Below are 22,253 nucleotides of genomic sequence, written 5' to 3' on the forward strand. Positions count from 1 at the left end.
TATACGTGAGTGATATTATTTCATAAATTCAATCTCTTAATGAACTGGAGAATAACTGCTATTTTGCTCTTCATCAACTTATCTGCTTTTTGAGAAAAGAACTGTACCTGATCAGAGATTCCACAGAGAAAAAAATCTAAACTTTGTAATGTTTCTCAACCTATACTGTGGATCTGACCCACTTATGGAACTTTCTTTAAAGAATGAAGATGTGTATTTCTACCTCTAGATATTCTAACGCAATTACTCTAGGGCAGGACCCTGGGCATCAGTTCTGTGTTTGTATTTCAGTAACCCTTAAGGTGACTCTAAGGTAAAGTCAATGTTGAGAACTGCTGGATCCCTGCATCATTTAGTTGAGATTGATAAATATGTTCAAACTGATTTATCAGATAACAAGGTAACTATCAGATAATGTCCCAACAGTCATAATTCTGGTAAAATCACATTTTCAATTAGATATGAAATTTTGCATTTATGCCCTTCATTCTATAAAAAATCACTTTCCTAAATATCCCCAACTAATACCCTTCTTGACAATTTTATCATATTATTCACCAATCTCTGCAAAATATATGATAGTTTTTCTTTTCTTGGTCTGCTTACTTGTTATTTCATTCTTCTTTACCTTTCTGGGTTGTTTTATTTTGTTTTGTTTTTGGCCCATTCTCTTACTTTTGACTACTCTAACAGTGGACAAATTCAAAGGCATTGGCCTATAGTTCTCCACATTTTATACTTTCCTCATGGCTTGAAGAAATTACCTATTTGCTAACAAGTTCCAATGTATCCTTTTGTCATTGTTTCCAAGGTCCATTCTTGCTCCTTCAATGATCTACTACTAAGTAATCCCACCAAAATTCCCATTGTTATCTCATGTGCACGCTCAGATCCAAAGTAATCATTGATGCTTTTGTGCACACTCCATTATCATTCACCTCCAATCCATCCTGAGTCCTAGAGGAGGACTAAACTTCCTCAAACACTGTTTTTATTACTGTACAAATCTCCTATGATTTGAGATTTCTACTATATCACTTGTATTTTCCACCAGTCCATAACTCAAGTCCAACGTGTTCTTCATTGTTCTGCAGTTTTACTAGGAAGCCATGTTCACCCCTGCTTTATTTGTACTTTCTCCTGTCTTCATGTTTTCTCTTTCTTCCTCCTTAGCTATCAAAATTCTAACTAATTTTCAAGACTCAGTTCAAATCCCACTTTTTGCAAAATACAATCTCTACTTTCACCATAGTATTCTAATCCCTCATGTTACATAACATGGGAAATTTTATATTTAGTTTTAAAATTCTTTATCATATTATAAATTAGTAGTTTCATATCCTTTAGTCATATGTACAAAGAGATTATATACTTGATAAAGATAAGAGAAAAACATAATTATTTTAATATACTCACAATGCCTAGGTAGGGCTTAATAACTCCTCAGTAAAAATATCCTCATCATATAACAATAATACCTGGGATACTGTTTTCAATGAATCAAGCACTTTCTATGGGAAGCACTCTCTTTCCTATTTTAAAATGGCTTTTGAAAATGTTGTAGTTTATGTTATTTAAATGTAATTTTTTTGACATGGAATAGAGATAAAGAAAAGAAGTAGCTTGACTTGAGTTTACCTACTTTATTACAATGTAACACAGATTATGGGTTAAAATAGAACTGATCTGTGAATATATTAGAAAATAAAAATTTAAAAATCATTTTTTCCCATTTTATCATCATTATTAGCTCAAAAAGTAAACCCGTGGTTAATATGAATTTTAACAATAGCTAATGCTTAACACGGTACTATGTGTCAGGAACTACTCTACATCATTTACACGTATCAACTTCGTAACAATCTAAAAGGAGCTACTATTATTATACTTCCTACAGATGAGGAAACTAAGGCATGAAGAGGTTAAAAACGTTTCCAAAGTCACACTGTTAGTTAGTACCTTAGTCTAGGGTTCAAACCTTGGCAGACTGATTCAAAAAATTCTACTCTTGAACTCTAAGCTCTCCATTATGTCCAGAAAGCTCAGCAAGAAAAAATGACATCACTAATTACAATTCAACACTCTTTACAAAATGTTTTATGTTAAAATTCAGAGCATATCTATAATTTTTACCATTTTCAATTAATTCTAGTCCTTACAGTTTTGTTAAATTATTTTTTGTCTATTGGAAGTGTCCTTTAAACCACTGTTTTTGGATATCTGCAACAGATATCTTGGGAAAGACTTTCCAATTTAAACTGTAAAGATAAGGGGGAGAGCTTCTGCATCATACATGTATTTAACATTCCTTGAAAATAGTTAAAATTAAAAAAATAAAGAACAAAGTGTTCAATACCTTATTTCTCTGAAATATGAATATTTCAAAACTGCCAATAGCTAGTGATACCAAGACATTCAAATGAAGTTAGTAGTATTCATTCAATAGTTGCTTTTGCTACATAATGACAGTTAAGCAATTGAACAGATTTATCACTTTTACGTCTTTAAAGTTGAATAGTAGTAACTTTCAGAGTGGTAAGAACATGAGTGTTCTTTAAATGTTTAATTACATAGACTGGGTGCTGCCTCTTGAAAAGAGTATCACTATGGAGAACACTGTTTTTGCTCTGATCTCTAAGGATATTTATTATGCCCATTATTATCATTAATGCAACATGAGTTCCTTGACCCACAAAGAAGTGGACAAAAGAGGGGAGGTACAGGATTTTAAAAACAAATGAATTGTAATTTCTTATAACAGTGAAGTTATAGGCTTATGGGTTTATATGGGTTTATAAATATGCTACAGGATCTTAATTAATTTACCATATTATTACATGTTCTAGCTTGAAAATATTATAAACTTAGTCAACATAAAGATATAATAACTATGTGTCAGGAAATATTCATCTTTTACATGTATCAACTCATTTAATCTTCACAACAATCTTAAGGGTAGTTTATAATAAGCAAGTTTTCTGAGGTTTCTGATTGTATATGGCAGATAATTTACTCTAAAAATAAAAGCAAGTCGATTCTAAAAAGAAGTCTCCTCCACATTACCTGACCCAGCTGATTACATTGCCACCTTTCTTAGACTCTTTTACATTAGATTTTAAATTTTTATTCCACCTTATGAAATACAGTGTTTTGGATCTTGTTCTGAACTCAAACATCATGGATGTAAACAGAGTGTTATTTTATACTATATATTCTACAAAGAACTGCCTCTTAATGCATTTAGCTTCCCAATAAAATGTTGGATCCTTGCCGCTGAGATTGTATTTTATTTGCTCTTTTACCTTCTTAGTCTAGCATGGTGTTGCCTTGGAGAAGTAGCTCAAATAGAATTGTAGAATGAATAACATGAAATAAATAAAAGTATGGATTCGAAGATAAAATAAAATCGAAAAAAAATTCATTATGAGAAGCTCACGGTTTCTTCATAATTCTACCTTAATATTGTAGAAGACCCTAGTAGAAAAGTTGGCAAAACTACCAGTTCACTAGGTTCAACATTTTAAAATATTTTTAAAAATGTTTTTATCTTTAAAACTTAAGAAAAAAAACTACTTTTTCCCTTTTATTGACAAATCCACACTTTTTGATGAAAAACAACAAGGGATGAATAGAGGCTTTTAGAGGTCAGGTATTAAAGCTGGAAAAAGAATAAAAATTAGCATTTAAAAAACCAAATGCTCCCCATGAACACTGCTGCAGCTTCCCAGATCCCTTAATAATTTGTTTCCTAGTTAAACTTTAAAGGTGCTACTGTGGGAAGACATGCTTTGGCAACATGTATAGTTCATATCCTCCTCGCTTATGCTCACTTCTGGCAGTTCCACTAACAGAATTGACTGTACTTTTCAAAAAACACAAGGTATTTTTGTTTCTGTTTTTTCATTTGAAAGGTTTATATAAGAATTATATCCTTTTAAAATTATTTGGCCCAGGTTGAATAAATATCAGAGAAAAGAAGACTCAAATGCTTACTTATTAATAGATAAATAATAATGATAAAAATTAAAACATAATCCTTTTCTATAAACAACCATAGAGAATGTACTTTTGAAACTATGAAATATTTGAAAAAATGTAGTGAAATGAAATTTAATATAATGCTGATTTATTTTGTGACTATTAAGAAATTGGCAATACGTAATTTGTTTTTGTGATTATTTACATTAAAAAATAAAAATAAAAAAGCACAAGAATATCTTTTATCTTTTACATAACATGTAATGGATAAATGAAAATTATGTTTTAAAATTATGAAGTAAATTAACATTTTATGCTTCATGTTTAACTTTTTTTGCCTCATTAACTTTTCTCCTGACAATTTTAAATAAAATATTCTTTAAATAAAATATTTTTAAAAGAATTAGTTTTTTTGCCTACCGGATACACTGTCATGTCTAAATTCCTTTCTTGTTGACCCCCATAACCCCTATGCAAGAGCAATGAAAATAATAAATATGTCCACTGAGGCAATATACCAAATATAGAGAGTTACATACATTTTAATGCCTTGATAAATCTTAGCTATTTTAGTACAAATAGCCTGAATTTCCCAGGACATCTGAAAACTCGAAGCATGTAGCATATAAAATAACATTTATATAGCTAAAATGAGCCAAAGGGTGAACCAGCATAGTTTATAATTCTACTTAGAGTTCCAAAAATAGATATATTGGCTAGACAAAATATTAGAAAAAAAGGTAGTAAACCTAATATTTAAGTTTGCAAAGATATAACTTTTATTTCATATTGACATAATGAAATTTGGTATGTCAGGATATTCGTCTGACAAATTGTTTTCTGTTCATATTTTCTTTTATAGGAAGAATATCCTTCCAAAATGTATCAAATAATTTATATATGAGAAAATTTCTGTAACACTAGTTATTTTCCCTAAACACAGACAGATGTGTTTTTAATCCCCAAAATATAACAAGAAATCATAATTATATAGCTAAGTACTTTGAAATGAACTGTTTAGTGCTTTGCAAAACGTAACCAAATTTGATCAATGATTTCCTACTGATATCTGCTACTTCTGGCTTAGGATTTTCAAATCTAACAAAATGTAAAATCACATTTTAAAATTATGACATTTTAAAATGTTTGATAACATATAGGCTCTGAGGGTTTTTTTTTATAATTGATGTAATTGCTCAATTTCTGACATTTACCATTATATATACAAGTCAATAATCATGAAGATAAAATCCTTTTCTGATATAATCATAATGAATAATCTTTGTAAAAGAAATAGCTATAAATTCATTTCATCAAATCATCTGGAATTGAATAAAAATAATAACGCTAAAAATATATTCCTGTTAAAAATAACATGCTATTTATAATAATCTTATTAACTATCAATATATCACTTTAGAAGTCAGATGTTGTGTCATTAATGGTTTCTTTCCATATTTAAGCTAGAAAATTCCTACAAACTGCTATTGATTTCTAATACAAATAGCATAGCTCTCCTAAAAATTTTATGTTTTTTTACAACAGTATATATGAATGCTCTAATTCAGTGATTCTCAATTTGAGATTCAAGGATGAACTTCAGATGACCTATAAAACCTTGAATATTAAGCAAAACTGTGTACTGGGGGAGCACATAAATATGTGTATTTCAGGCCATTTTGTTATTTTCAAGAGAAAACAAAAATTAATTCTATAGTTAACTAATTTACAAAAGACTTGACTTAAAGGGTATGGATAAGTTAATTCAAATTGAGAACACATTTTTTTTCCTAAATAAAAAATTGCTATAAAATGAATTTTTTTCCTTAAAACAATAACTATGTTTAACAAAAATTCCTATAAGAAATCACCAATTTAAGAAATTACCAATTTAAGAAATTTCACTCACTTTTATCTCACATTCTAGAATTACAAAACTAGAACGCTATCCCACATAATAGCTCAAAGAGAATTTTTCCATCTGAAATGGTCTCAGCTTGGGAGTTTACCACATTAATCCATTAACTCGGTATACATTTAAATACAAGAAAATATTGAATAGTAATCATGCATGTTATATAGATATTAATGCAGTTAATTTGGTAAATACACAAACATTTTTATAAACACACACAAACAACACAGACACCACAAACTTCACTCTTGCACTAGAGAAAGTAACAAAAAAGGAGTACACTCACAGATAGAAAACTTGTTGCTGTTGTCTTTCCCTGGAAACAATTTAAATCCTCTAGATTTAAAATCTATGGCCTTTTTCACTAGTTAAGAAAACAAACAAAAACATGTATCAGGATATACAATTTTAAAATAAAATTCAAGTTAACAAATTTTGTTAGCATTGAACTATGCAAGTTAAAGAAACTGCTTTCTTAAGCCTGATGTAGGGTACACAGAAGAAAATAAAAAAAAAAAAAAATACAGCAATATAATCAGTAAGTAGTAAAGTACCAAACAGTAGCGAAGGATTTTAAGTGTTCTATAGGGAGAATCCTGCATATATATGTGGATATGTTTTTAAATAATATGCAAGTTTTTATATGAGAGCAAAACATTAACACTTTATATAACTTGAATTCATCAAATGTTATGGGAAAATTAAACTAGAAAAATAAAAATACTGAGACATTATAAAAGTGGGAAGAATTTAATGAACTAGGTTCTTAAACTAACGTACCTTTTTAGGTAATTTAGCCTAAGTGAACTATTAGGACACACTTAAGAAAATGGTACTAGAAAAACTTAAAATACATTTTCATATTTCTGCCAATAACTCTTTCCTTTCAAAGTCATAGCTTTTGACATTATGGTCTATAAAATTTGGGTCACAACTATTTGGGTTTCATCTAAAATAACTTGCTATTTTTTTTTAAGACTTTATTTATTTATTTGACAGAGACAGCCAGCGAGAGAGGCAACACAAGCAGGGGAGTGGGAGAGGAAGAAGCAGGATCCCAGCAGAGGAGCCTGATGTGGGGCTCAATCCCAGAACGCTGGGATCATGCCCTGAGCCGAAGGCAGACGCTTAATGACTGAGCCACCCAGGCGCCCCTAAAATAACTTGCTCTTGTTTTGGTATGATATTGAAAGCCAATGTCATCAAAGGCTGGTATATTTCATTGTGCACTTTATTAAAATAGGTATGACTGGATTTACCTAAAATATAAATATAAATTCAATGAAGTAACTGAAATACTTTTGAAACACTTTTTCAAGTATTTTAGATGAAGGAAAAGAAGTATTTTTTTAAATATAAATTATTGGGTTAACTACAGTTGCTATGTACTTTTTAAAAGTGATACACAATAATTACACCAAGTGAAATAAAGGAAATCTATTTAATTGAAAGCCAACTAATTAAAAAAAGTTATGCAACCTGATCTCATGAGATATTTAAATATCAGTTATTTCCTTTTAAAAACCAGCATAAACAATAATGCAAGGGATATATTTAACTTCTTCAATTATAATTTAGAAATTTTTACATACTGATTTTTATAAGATTTAAAGGCTAGGGATTACATTAGGCAATTAGGTTTTGTTCATGCCATGAACTGAAAAAAACCAATACTGATTTTTGTTAGTTTAAAATGATCATTTCACTAATTCTTACTTGCTATTTTACCCACTTAGTTCATATCACAGGTATTTTATTGGTTTTGGAACATTTTATGTGATTTGTTTCTTATTAATACCTCAAAAGTAGAATGGTAGAGACAGGGTCTAATGATTTACTAGACTATATAGTTATGGACTATTTATACATATTATGTTTAAAAAGAGAAGGAGATGACCATTGGAGCAGGACTTAAGAGACCCGATTCTTAGAAATTATTAGTTGTGTGGTTTTGAACAAGAATCTGTCTTTTTACCTCAATCATTTCTCTTAAGATAAGAAGCTAGGACTAGATGACAGCTCAGTCTCTTGATAGCTCTGAGATTCTTTATCAGCAAAAGAATGACCATCTCTGTCTCTCAAGTTGTGCTTTCTGTTGTAACTCTCTTCCACACCTCCCTCCCCATGGTAAGCCAGTGTTTAATTCTACTGGAGTATTCATTCAAGTGCTCTAAATTTAGTTCTGCCACTTTGTGAATTTTCCTGCTTTCCTTAAATTCTTCTTAATAAAATATACATTTTCTATTTTGAGGCGTATTTCTGGATAATCACAATACAAATGGGAATTATAAATAGGAATTCTACCTCTACTTTCCTCTGCACTCTAACATTTGACTTCAACTATTACAGATGAGCCTGAAGATTTCATGGTAGTTTTAACATAAATCTGGAATTCTTCAAAGAATAAAGAAAAATAAATGAAAAAATTGTAAACCCAAAGGCCAAAATAGAAGAAGAGTCCAGAAGGTCAAAAAGAGTTCAATTCTATAATGTGTAACTGGGAATAAAGAATGTTGAAAACTACATTGCGGTGTGTGTGTGTGTAAAGGTTTATGTAAGATTTTTGCATTTAGACTATGTGGTTGGGTGAAGTTAGGAACAATACCTAGCTCAGAAAGCATCATCTCAGACCAAAGAACTTTAAATATTTCATGATTCTAAAGTGACGCAGCTTTTATTTATTATTATATTATTTTCTTTTTTATTCATCTATTTTTCAATTTAAATTGAAGAAAAAAATCTATCCTTTAAAAAATGTGTTATAATGCAATACAGATAAAGAAGATGGAAGACCAGGAGACTACTCATTTTTAGAAGAGAAAAAGGAGTGACTGGAAAAAATATAAAATTTTAATTCACAAAAAACTTTATGTTAAGCACTAAACACATACTTTAGATCTTTTTATGATTCCAATAAAAAGAATACATAATGCCTATCTCTTTAGAAATAAATCGAAAGGACAAATATTGCAAGAATCAACTACAAGTCCCTACTCTAAATTATTTATCAGTGAAATGTTAAGTCTAAAGTATATGCCATAAAAATGTAAATTTTATTATGTATTATAATAACAACACACCATTAAGCCATGAGTGCTTCTATTAACCACATTTAACTTATTATAAAATTAACCTGATCTTTTTAACAGGTATATCTCAGTAATCCTCATGTAAAATTTATTTTATCATAGAGATATATTAAAATATGTTACGGTCTATAAATAGAGATTAAGAAAATGTTAAATGATTGTGTATTGTTCGTGTCAATTCCTTTCACTGTACTCTGAGCTTCTCAAAGGCAGAAATAGCATTTTACTCATGTGGAACTTCTATGAGTGTATGACTGAATGAATACGTGCAACATTGTAACTCTTGGCTCAGTTAGCTAAAGACATTTTGTTGGGAGGATTTCCTTTATTAATCATAAATCAGAAGAAAAAAAGCAATAAAAGAATGAATGTTCAAGCAGAAGTAGTTTCACGTATAAAGCTATTTTTAAATATATAAAAACTGTATATGTTCGAATAATTTTTTAATTTCATTAAATGCAAGATGTCGACATACGCACAAATACCAATTTCTTTTGTTTTCTTCTGTTTTCACATGCTAAACGGTTTTTGTTAACTTTTTATTTACTGCTTTATTTATGCTTTTTTTTAGCATAAGGGCAATATTTTATAATAGGAAGAAGTCTGGAGAACGGACTATATTAGGGCAACAATCAAATCCACAATCCACCTTTTTTTTTTCTTTTTTTAGTTGTAAGCCCTGGACACTAGAAACACCACTTTGTTCCTGCAATCTTTGTTAAAGCAGTTTTAAATCACAGTAGGGGATTAGCACTGCAGTATTTTTCAGATCAATTAATATTGTTATCTTCAAAATCAATTTAAATTCTCAAATGCATTTTAAAACTTACCAAAAAATGGTGATTCATGTTTCTTAAAACTCATGTAACCTCCATGTTAATCAGCTAAAGTCACTTATTTGAAATTATTTAATTTATAATGCCGATTATTAAAATTATTTAATTTATAATGCCGATTATTAAAATTAAAAAGCACAAATAATTTGATTTTGTTCAAACATCAATATGTGTGTGTGCATGTGTGTCTGAAATTGGCAGCATATGACTTTATTTTTATGTTAGAGAATCTTTATTAGTGTAACCTGGGAACATATAGTATTATTAGGAGAAAACTGATTGGAAGGTAGTCGATATAGTGTTGGTGCCAGCGTTTAATGTTAGGAAATTGACCATATCACACAGATGTGATAGAGGGAATTCAACCTCAGTTGCAGGTTTGCAAAAGATGATCTTCAACTGTTCCCACTATCACTGAGCTTCTAAAACTTAAAGTCATAAGACATCTCCTGGCTTCAAATTCCTTTTTTGAAAATTAATAGACTCCTTACTACATAATCTCAAAAGTCATATACCTGCATTTTTTTAATTCTCTTTCATTGCTACATATAGATAATATGCAATTTTGCAGAACTATGATCTTTGAAAAAGAAAAAAAAACCAGACATGTTTAGCATTAGGGAACAACACTTTTTCATTGGGAAAAAAAATATTTCAGACTTCTATGGGACTCGAGTAGAAGAATAATGGCATTATTTACTAAGTATTACCTTCCATTTTCTACCTAGATTATATTCTTTTTTTTTTTTTAAGATTTTATTTATTTATTCGACAGAGATAGAGACAGCCAGCGAGAGAGGGAACACAAGAAGGGGGAGTGGGAGAGGAAGAAGCAGGCTCATAACAGAAGAGCCTGATGTGGGGCTCGATACCATAACGCTGGGATCACGCCCTGAGCCAAAGGCAGATGCTTAACCGCTGTGCCACCCAGGCGCCCCACTACCTAGATTATATTCTAACACAATAATAAAAATAAAACAAATACAATATTCTGTTCATTATCATAATCTTCCAAATTTGTAGTATTTTGACAATAAGTTATGTTCCAAATGTCAGTAGCATTATAAATCTGCAATTAAATCAGATTATAATTCTTTGGAAAAGTAAATAATTTCTTCGAAGAAAGTAGGTCATTCTACCTTATTGATTGGGGGGGTTACTTTTGCCTCATTTCAACTTTTCAAGTGCACAATAATGCCTCTCTTTTCTACTGTGTTTGATATCATGATGCCTGGATGTATAATTCTTACTTCTTATTTTGAATTAATTACAACCCTATCTTTATCTTTATACTCAATAAGTAAATTACACTAATAAAATAATTTCCTTTAAGTTTTGTTTTGGTTATTAATACTAATATGTATGTGGGTTGTTTGATTTAGAGACTATAGCACATCACACCATTCACAGTAGATTCATCTACCTGGGTACTAAGTAATATAATCAATCATTAGCTAGGAATTTTATTACAGGTCAGTATCATATTAAAGAATGGTGTCCTATTTATGACACTTCTATCACAGGGGTAGGAGTTGGAAGACCTGTGTTCTAGTCCCAAAAGACATGGGACAAGTTGTTTAACTTCTCTATTCATTTCTAAGAGATTCATTCATTTATTCTTAAGTATTTAGGTGTAGAATTTGTACCAAAGGGAGAAGGAAAGACTGATGTAATTGGAAAACTCAATTCTATCCCAAAATTTAAAATATAGAGAGATTATGAAAGTATCAAACTGTGTTAAGAGGATACTTTTTTGTTTGGTTGGTTGCTGTTTAAAGGAAATGGCAGCTCCATGTAACTGGCCTAAGCACATGAAAATTAACACCTGTTTTCTACCTCCTATAAGGGCAGAACAAAACAGTTCTTCAGGACATATTTAGCATGAGGGGAGCTAACTGGTCACTCCTTCTACATCATCCTTGGAAGAAAAAAGATCAAGAAACTATACTGACACTGGAGTAAAAGCTAGGCGGTATTCTTGCAGTGTCTCCTTAACCATCTTTCATATAAGATCTACCACTCAATACAAATTTCTGAGAATAGAATTTTGCATATAATTTTCTGTAGTATAATTTTTAAAAATGATTGGAGGTATTTTGCAATTAGATCATGTTTCTGGATTATACACTAAAAAGGCATAATAATTCAGCAACATATTACTAAATGGCTTCTGAATCTTTGTGAAAAGTATTTTATTTTACAATATGTTATAATAAGAAAAATGATACTGGCCACCATTTAATGAAAAAGATAGTGGTACAAGTAAATATGTTCAAAAGCACTGAAAAGTTCATTTGTAGAGACTTACATATGTAAGATGCAAAATATTCTCAAATTTAAAATAATGGAATTAAATAAATCAAAGGTAGTAAGAAATGATACATATTCAATTCTGAAATTACTTAAAATCTAATGCATTATCCCTTTTAAAATTGCTAGGAATAAGTAATATGGTTTAGACACTCTAATTTTTTTAAAGTCCTAAGCTTTGATTTATGCTACCATGCTAGTTTGTGGCTAGCACTTAACCTTGCATATAGAGTATATATAAATGTATGTGTTGTCCAATTTTCAGTTGAAAGAAAATTTACAACTATACATTGTACCACTATGCTTATATTCAACAACAAATTTCAGGTATCCAAACGCAGCAAGAGTTTAATAAATGTTAGTTATTCTTTTTTTTTTTTAAAGATTTTATTTATTTATTTGACAGAGATAGAGACAGCCAGCGAGAGAGGGAACACAAGCAGGGGGAGTGGGAGAGGAAGAAGCAGGCTCATAGCAGAGGAGCCTGATGTGGGGCTCGATCCCAGACCCCCGGGATCACGCCCGAGCCAAAGGCAGATGGTTAACCGCTGTGCCACCCAGGCGCCCCATAAATGTTAGTTATTCTTATCACGATTACCAGTTATAATTTTAAGATCTAATCAGTTTCAGAGGCTAATTCAATTGGGGCTGCAATATACAAAACAATTTCCAACTATTCTGGGTCATGTCTTTTTCACTGTGTATAGATAGCATATAAAAGTTAAATCATCTACTTTCCCTGGATTTCTATATATATCTGGATATATAGATACCTATATGTATCTATATCTATTTATATATATATATATCATCTCTAAATCCTTTGACCAAAATAGTAAATTTAACAAAAATATAGAGAAGCATCCTTAGATATACAATCATACCAGTTTTCCTGAACATAAGTATAGCTATTCAGCATATTTCAAGGCATTCTTGTAATAGGCCCATCTTCACTTTTACAAAAGAAGATTCTGAAGCTATAAGGTCTGAAAGTTTTAATGAGATCAACCTACACCCTAAATCTTTGAAATCTTATTTTTCAATCATTTCAGACTCTGAAATAAGTGCAATTTTTTTTTTTTAAACTTAGAAAACTAACAGAGTAACCAGAGTGGAAAGGAGACATCATGCTTTATAAAATCAATTTCTTAATTTTCACTGATCTGAATTAATTTTATTGCTTTTTATTTGAGATAACGGATGACTGAGTAACTGGTTGAAAAATCACACAACTAATCATTGGCTAAAGACTCTAAAATTTGTATATGGGCTTTCTTTCCTTCCAGAAATGGAACAAATTCAGGAATCCAAAACACTTATGTAGATACCAGCAGATGCACCCGCAATGCTTGGCGTAACAGGTCTTACAGTTATGGCGTGCTATAAAATGTCAGGATTATACGAAAAATGTGGGATTTTTTTATATTCTCTTTAGGGATTCTTATAATTGGCATAATAAAAGTCACCATATGGGAAGAGTCACCATTGGTATGGTTCACAGACACTTTTAATACTTTTAAAACTGTATTAACCTTTAATTGTTTTAATCCTCATTTTTCTGATAGCTTCAAATGAACTTTTTAAATTATCTTTAGTCCTACAATTAAATATTAAGATCCACTCCATTCATTTTCTTAGGCCCTTTTTTCTTTTGGTATATTCTTCTAAATAGAAATGATTTTCTATTCGTCTTATTTGTAATTTGTTCTCTTTTTATAATTTTCATATTTTAATTTTACTAAGGATAATTTCACAATAAAATATAACATGAAAAATGATATCATTCTTTTTTTTTTTTTTTAAGTAGGATGCTTAGGAGAGCCCTGGTTTTCACATGAATGCCTTAGGAATATGAGGATTAGGCAAAACTTCCCAAATAATCTCAACAAAAAAAATACACCTGCAGGCTTATTAAAAACAACAACAACAACAAAAAAACCTTTTTCTTATTCAAAATAAATGAAGTAATTTTATGTCCCATATTTGTTTTTACACTTGACATCAGAGATCACTATAATGCCTTCTAATATGAAACTAATTGGGAAAGAAAGTGACCACAGTTAATGAATATCATTAGACTGAGGCAGTGGATTATATTCGTCCACTACAAATTTCATGGATACAGGGAATAATTTGAAATAAAAAATCCAGGAAAATATTACTACTTTAATAAACAACAATATTTCCTCATCTCTCTCATTTCAGATTATCATATTTCATTCAACTTCCTCACTGGAAGCCTTGGTATCATTGCCTGGCTTCTGCTTAAAACAAGCATAGACAGGCTCTGATAGTTGTATTTAATGCAGGGTTATACTGCTAAAGAAATGATGTTGAGGACAGCAAAGAACTGATCATAACCCACCTATGTTCTATATTGTCTACATGCTTTCCAGATCTGTCCTCCTCCTCGTTCTTTGTGAAGCTTGATCTGAATAGGCTACATCCTGCCACATAAACTGTGGCATTATCTAGAAGGGCTGCATTAACTGGAAGTTTGTTAGAAAAACAAACTACCAAGCCCTACCGCAGACCGAATGAATTAGAATTTATGGTTTAAGAAGATCCCCACGTGATTCTTATACACATTTAAGTTTGTGAAGCACTAGATTCTATCAACAGACTCCCTTATTCTCTGGAGAATTCTACCAGGATGGAGGGAGGAAAGTTAGATCAGGATGATTCTGCGGGGTCCTCACCATTACTTTGACTGAAGTTGACTAGGACCTTAACTGAAGGTCACTAATTTTTTCATACCAGACGATATACATATCTTTGTCCAACATCTCCCTCCACTCATCCCAGTGGGTCAGCAATGGTGAAGCCTAACTGCTACTGCTCTGCGTTACAGCATGATCCCCTGTGGTTTCTTTACATCCACTCATTTAGAAATAATTCCTTTGTAGGTAAACCCTTCTTGAATTAGCCCATGTTCCACTTCTCCCAATGGATTCTGATGGATATACCACTGGTACATGAAAATCATCAGAGATATGTATTAATATCTTAATGTATTTAAAACCACTCTTACACTTCAAAACGTAACATTTTAGTAAAAATGTGGGTGACTATTGCTCATAATTCTACCATTAGTTGCTTCCTTAATTCCTAGGGAATGTTTTCAAGAGCTAGATCAGATATCTACTCTTTTCTAAAATTTCTTTTCTCTGTCCAAGAAGCAAAGAAAATTCACAAGGATAGGACAGATAAAAAGATATGTGAGTTGGCTGTACTAAAGTTAGAGAGTAACTGAATTAAGGGTAAACTGGCAAAAAATATGAGATAAATAGAAACCCAAGATGAACTGAATGCTATACATTACTTTGGTATAATTTATATATGATTCAGTATGGATAGTGTTAAATAAGGCTGTATATATTAGTTGTTTCCATAATTCTCTATCAATATTGCATTAAACTATATTTATTTCTAAGGAAATAACCTAAGAAATTTAAAACTGTGTCAATTATTTTAATTTATTCACATACTTTACCTTATATAATTTTTATATTACTAGAGCATATTTTCTTCCTATACCAGCTCCAGAAGTGAACAGTATCATTTGTTGGTTGTTTATCTAAAGCACGGGCACTCTATGCCTACTGTTTTTAAACCACAAAATATCTACTCAAAATTGGATTATTTTCCTCCTTTCCACAGATGTAAAATGGAGAAGTGTTAAGTAGATTGCCCAAGGTCATACATATGTTAGTTAAATATGTTCATTCAACTGACTCTGATACTTCAATCCTATTGGCTATACCACCTTCTGACTATGTAATAACAGCATTCCATATATTTAATCAGAACTCTCAAGTGTATATCCCAGAAAACCACAAATAAATGGGATTAGTATATACTATCCTCGTTTATTTTTTGAATCAAAGCTTATCATATAATATTTAAGTGTTCAACAATATCTAACTTTAAGCATGTTTCACTTCAATATGGAGAATTGGCTTTGTAAATTTAATATTGAAAAAAGATATTGATTATTTACTGATAGTGTCAAGTATAGTCCTATGGCTTGAAGTTTCTTAATACTTTATTTCAAAAATGTGAACAGATGAATAAAAAAGGTGTAGCACAAGCCAACTGCTATATGAAATTCAAATCATCCTGTAGTCTTTTTAGTTAAACCATTTTTGGCTGCATTCCTTTCTAATGGAAAGTTCAAGAGAGTTGATAAACTTTTTTTTTCTTAATGTAAGCCTTATAAATGAAAAATTTCTAACTTCTCTGGGATCTAGATAAAAGTCAATCTAAAAATTTGTCACTTTAATCCCATTTGGTATTGAGGAAGAAATGCCATTTTAAGAATATTTTAAACAAAGAAAAATCAACCATCAACACTAAAAAGCAATAGTCCATGATTTAGAATATAAATGATGCAATTATGAAGAGAAAAATATTCTATGCAATGCACCCCAAACCTAATACCATGCTGTTCTGCCATATATGAAGGTTCTGCTCTTCCTAAAATTGTAAAACTTGATTGTGTGATTTCACTCTGTGCACAGCAGGGCAGCCATATGCTCTAGAAAACTACATGCAAGGGAAGCAGCTTGTTGCAAAAGTGGGTGAAAAAGCCCTGAAATAATTCTGATCAAGATAAAAATGTCTCTAACATAGGACCATTCCTTCATACTCCAAAAGGCAGAGGAGTCCACTTTGCACCAACTTTGAGCACAAATAGAAAGTCTAGCCCCTTCAAAATATTTTAACAAGGGAAAAGATTTAAAAGTCACAAGTGTCACATTTACTGTGACCATCGTTCACAGGTAAAATAATGAGCTCTGTTAACCATCAGGGAAAATCAGTGACACACAAAACCATTTTCATCTCCAATCTTTAAGTTTTCCTTTCTAATCAGTGTAGTATATATTTTCTTCCCTTGTTTGTCCATGCTATAAAAGTGAGAAATAGTATGTTAATATAAGGAATAAGCTACCAAGATATACGATTAACAATTACTGACAAGCATAATGATGGGGTTGAAAAAATAGCATTTATGAAGACCACTGTTTTGAGATGATGGTTCCAATTAACGTGAAAAGATATATGCCTTCTAAAATCTACTCAAAGGAAAACAGAAACACAGGGTCATCAGTAGTTCTTAAAATCCCTGCAAAGGAATAACTCAAAAGCATGGCTTGAGGGGTAGCATTGGATAAAAATGTTAAAATAGTTACTTGCAAATTTATTAGTTGTGAAAAAAATGTTTTCATAGCTTAATATTGTCATAAAGATCCTCTGGCATTCAGGGTATTTTTATCTAATACCTTTTTAAAATACATTAACCTATTATCAAGTAAATTCTAATATTTTATTTTTTCTCTTCTTTCTCCCTAAGAACAACTCACTCAACAAAATATAAAAGAATTAGAAATATAAAAATATATTTACTGGTAAGAATAACATAGTTTTGACAATTTTACAAATGTCATGAAATGTGGTAATAAAACAGAAAATGAGGATGATAATGAATAAATAATTATGTATTTAAATAATTGGTACCTTTCTAGACATGGATTTTTAAATTGCTACAAATATCAACGCTGAACACAGTTTTCCACAAAATAATATAATACAAAAAAGTCAAGAGAACAATGAAAAAAACCAAAAAAGTGACAAGATATTGATAAAGCATGCAGTAGTCAATATTTATATGTAGTACATTCACCTAAATGTTAATAATTCACTATCTGTTAAATATGTATCTACTTGACCAATATCAAAGTTCTTCCATAAAAAAATCAATAATTAATATAATAAGTGAAAGTGTCTTACAAGAATCATATGTAACCAAATAATTTTTTAAAAGTTATAAATTCTCTACTATTATTATTTATGCTAAATATACATGAAAATCAATACATCACTTAGTCTCATAAAGACAGACCTGGGGATTCAAGCAGGCAAATGCAACTTTGCCATTTATATAAAATAGAAGATAATGCTTAATTATTCAATCATGAAAATTTTTGATTTGATAATCAAATTTTGTATCCTTCTTTTCACTGGTTTGCTTCCATCTATCAATTACCCTTCCAGAGATTTGAAACATGGTAGATAAAGGGAAACTAATCTTTGTGTTTTTTCTTTGTTATTTGATAATACATTTTTAAAATATCCTTTCAAGTTATAGAATTTAGCATAAAAATTAAGAGTAATAGAGGAGTTAAAAATTGACATGGAAATACTTTCATCATTTATCCATACATTCATTGATCTTTCCAGTGAAATCATAACTAATATAATCAGCTCAGTCATTCTTAAGAGTTGACAGAATTATTGTCATTAAATTGACCCAGGAAATCCATCTGCCCTAAAATATCCCCTCCACTCATGAATTTCCCACCACTAAAGTAATTCTTACAGAATTAAAATATAACTTTTACTATATCCTCTGAGATAGTTAATCAGCATGGGGAATATTTCAAGTGGAAAACAAGATCTCCTGGAGAGTGGACAGAGAGCTGGTACTGTTTGACAAGTATTGCTCTCTCACCATGATAATCATCCTCATGTAAAGTCTTGCTATTCAGAGTATCATCATAACCTGTAGTCTTGTTAGAAGTTCAGAACATGAGATCCCACCCAATTTCACCAAATCACAATCTGCATTTGAACAAGACTGCCAGGTGATTTGTATTCATATTGAAGTTTAAGAAGCACAGTCTAAAGAGAGACTTCCAGTCTCTATCAACTATTATTTGCACCTCTGTATACATTACTAATTTGTTTGCCTGCTCCTATTAAATTTTTTCTTTAATTTCTTGTTGAAATAACATCTTAAAGAAAGTTACATTAGATAATATCACTTCCCTGCTAAAGACCACCAATGGCTCCGGTCTTATTTAGACTAAAATAAAACTCTTTGCCTCAGCCTCAGAACCTACTTGATCTGTGGTTTCCAACAGTTTCCCACTTCATCTCCACCCCTCTCCTCCTTGGTCACTGAACTCCAGCACACTGGGCTATCTTTCCCTCAAACAAAACTCAAACTCCTTCTAGCTAGTTATTTTCTCTACCTGATATGCTTTCTCCTGTGATTTTAGCATAGCTGTCTTCTTCCATGTTGCTCAGGTCTCAGTTTAACTTTTACCTCCTCAAAGAGGCCTTTCCTACCTCTCCAAACTAAGGTAGTCACCCATATATCACATAGCCTGTTTTAATTTTCTGCAACATCCTTGATACCATCAGGTAGTTTTTTGTTTATTTGCAAGTTGTCTTTTTCACCCCACTTAAAAATAAACTCAGTGAAGCAGGGTCTACTCATTTTTGTTCAATATTATTTCCTCAAGAACTGGAAGAAAGTCTGGTGTGTAAGTAACTCAGTAAACATTTGTTGAAGAAGGAGGAAGGGAAAGGAAAGGAAGGGAGGAAGGGAGGGAAGAAAGAAGGGAAGGAGGGAGGGGGGGAACAGGGGAGGCAGAAAGGAAGATTGTTAAAGAAAATAAGTGAGAAAAGAAATAGACTGAAAGAAAGAGATTAATGGGGGGAAAAGCCAGAAAGAAAATACAAAAAGGAAGGAAGGAAGGAAGAAAAGAGGAAAGAAAAGAAAAAAGAAAAGGAGATCCTGAAGAAAGTACCTCTGTCATCTTAAACACTAAAAAAGCTAGAATTAGGGGCACCTGGGTAGCGCAGTCTTTAAGCATCTGCCTTCGGCTCAGGGCATGATCCCGGCGTTATGGGATCGAGCCCCACATCAGGCTCCTCCGCTATGAGCCTGCTTCTTCCTCTCCCACTCCCCTGCTGTGTTCCCTCTCTCGCTGGCTGTCTATCACATAAATAAATAAAATCTTTAAAAAAAAAAAAAGGCTAGATCTCAAATGGAGAGTTTTGAGAATTTAAGGCATATAGGTAAGCACTGGGCTCTGGGAGAAATGTATATGTGGCCGAGTCACATCTATTGAAATAAGGAGAGAGCCAATCTGCAATTTCCTTGATATCAGTGCTGGCCATATCTATGGTTGTTTTAACATTGGCTATACAATTTGATAACCATATTAATAAGTCCACATCAGCTCAAACATCAAGAGGAAATAGAAGATGAGGATAAATACATTTAATTAATATATATCTGGATAGATTTATAGACGCTTAGGATTGGAAAGGGCAGTAACAATCATATTACTGATATACTCTTTGATGCTTAAATGCTTTCTAAATACCTAATTTGCTCATCACACTATGCTTGAATATCTTATTAGTGATATGGGAATTTACTGCTTCCTGAAACATAAAATCTGTATTTGAACAAAACTTAATGTTAGAAGTCTTCTTTATAATTTTTTTTAATCTCCCTGTGGTTCCATACACCAAGTTCTATAACCTGTGACCGAACAAGTTTGATCTCTCTTACAAATAACAACACATCACACATTTGAAGATAGCTATAACTCATCCCCACTCACATATCATACTCATTCTGTAGCAATTCCTTCTCTTAGATGTGACAGATAATTTTTCTCTACAGTTTTATCCCTACAACTTTTCCTTTGAAAATAAAGACCATATTCTATTTCTTTTTAGTTCATCACATGCTTAGCAAAGAGATATTATGTTCAATAAAACCCTAATATTTGACAGACATATATCAATATCCATAAAGATCTAAGAAACCACCCATAAATTAACTTCTTTATTGTGCTATTGCTTATGAAGATTTTTAAAAAAAGCAAAAGAACATGTTTTAGATTTACAAATGTATACTCTATAACTATTTATAGAATTTTTGAAAATAGTATTAGTTGCTTACAAGCTGTTGAAAATATTTAAAATTTTACATGTGGCCGGATAGCCTATTAGTGGAAGGCACAGAGTAGGCACCCGAAAACTATCACTTCAATACAATAAAGTTTTTGTCATGTTACAGTTTGGTTTTTTGAACAAAGTTGTTACATATCACAGAATTTGACATCTGAGTTAAACTAGAAATTTCAGCTTGATAGTCTGTTTTCCCTTTTCTGTTAAGCAATGTAAATGTTAAGATGAGCTTACTTGAAAAAAATATTGCTTATGATAAAATGAAAAAAATACTGCTTTTGTTTAGATTAAAACTGCTGATCTAAGATGAAGTTTTATGCTGAATTATCCATTCTTATCTTAAAGGAGAAAATAATAAAAAGTTCTAGTCAAAAACTGATGATTAAAATAGGTTTTCTTTTAGGCTGCTGTTATAAAGGGGGGGAGCCTACGTCATATTCAATTTTAGTTAACATAATTTCATATTACTTTGTAAACCAAACTAAAGTTCTGCTTGATCCTACTGATATGATTAAACATACTATTAAACATACTATGGAAAAATTGACTACACTATGTCAAAATAAACAGCAGCAATGGCTCTAAAATGCTCATATCACATTTGACTCCGCATCATGTTATAATCATCTAAGTTAATATTCCACTAGGAAAAACAATAAAAGACAGTTTATAATTATATATATTATATATATAATTATATATTGATATATAGTAACTCTTCATAAGAATATATCCACATTTTGTACTTGAAAACATAACATAAACAGCTGACAGAACTTGTCTACATATTGAAAAAAAAATATTCTACAATATAAAAGAAAGACAATGTTAAATTATGTAGAGAAAACACATCTTAATGATTATATTTTAAATGAGTGACTATAAACTTGAGAAAGAAACACCAATTGTGCTTATCAGCTATATTACTTTGATGTTAATATCATATAATACAAGGTTTTGCATATATTAGACCCTTGTAAATTCTGAATAAATGAAAGAATGAATGAATACTAGTCTAGCAACATGAACTTCCTTTTCATACATCCTCCACCAGACCACAATTTTCTTTGCAAAATAATGATGTTGTATTAGATGAATCTGAACTATCCTAGATAATTCTTAAAGATATAATTCTAGAAGTACAGGATGCTCTACTTGTAATGTTTTAATTATATTATTAAATAAGTCCTATTATCTTAAGTCAACTTTGAGCTGAAATCTCTTAGGGCTATCGTACTGTACTATAGGATTTAGGGATTACTGGAAAAGGTGTTTTGAATAAATATTAATAAATAATTTCAAAAGAGCTTATAGTTAAGGTGAAAGTATTCTGGTAAAATTTAAAATATTACT

At 31.0% G+C, this 22,253-nt stretch overlaps 1 protein-coding gene across 3 annotated transcripts in view; it reads right to left on the minus strand.

Annotated features, from left to right (window-relative positions):
• CSMD3 (CUB and Sushi multiple domains 3) overlaps nt 1–22,253 on the minus strand; it is a 1,145,609-nt gene that overhangs the window by 657,319 nt on the left and 466,037 nt on the right. For 2 of the 3 annotated variants that reach the window (XM_040625738.1, XM_008689272.2), the window contains one exon: nt 6,180–6,257. The exons of the other annotated variant lie outside the window; for it this stretch is intronic. In XM_040625738.1, the coding sequence (XP_040481672.1) occupies nt 6,180–6,257 (78 nt within the window). The remainder of the gene's footprint in view (nt 1–6,179; nt 6,258–22,253) is intronic. 3 annotated transcript variants of the gene reach the window in all.

Source organism: Ursus maritimus, unplaced genomic scaffold (assembly GCF_017311325.1).
Source record: "Ursus maritimus isolate PB19 unplaced genomic scaffold, ASM1731132v1 scaffold_9, whole genome shotgun sequence".
Lineage (NCBI taxonomy): Eukaryota > Metazoa > Chordata > Mammalia > Carnivora > Ursidae > Ursus > Ursus maritimus.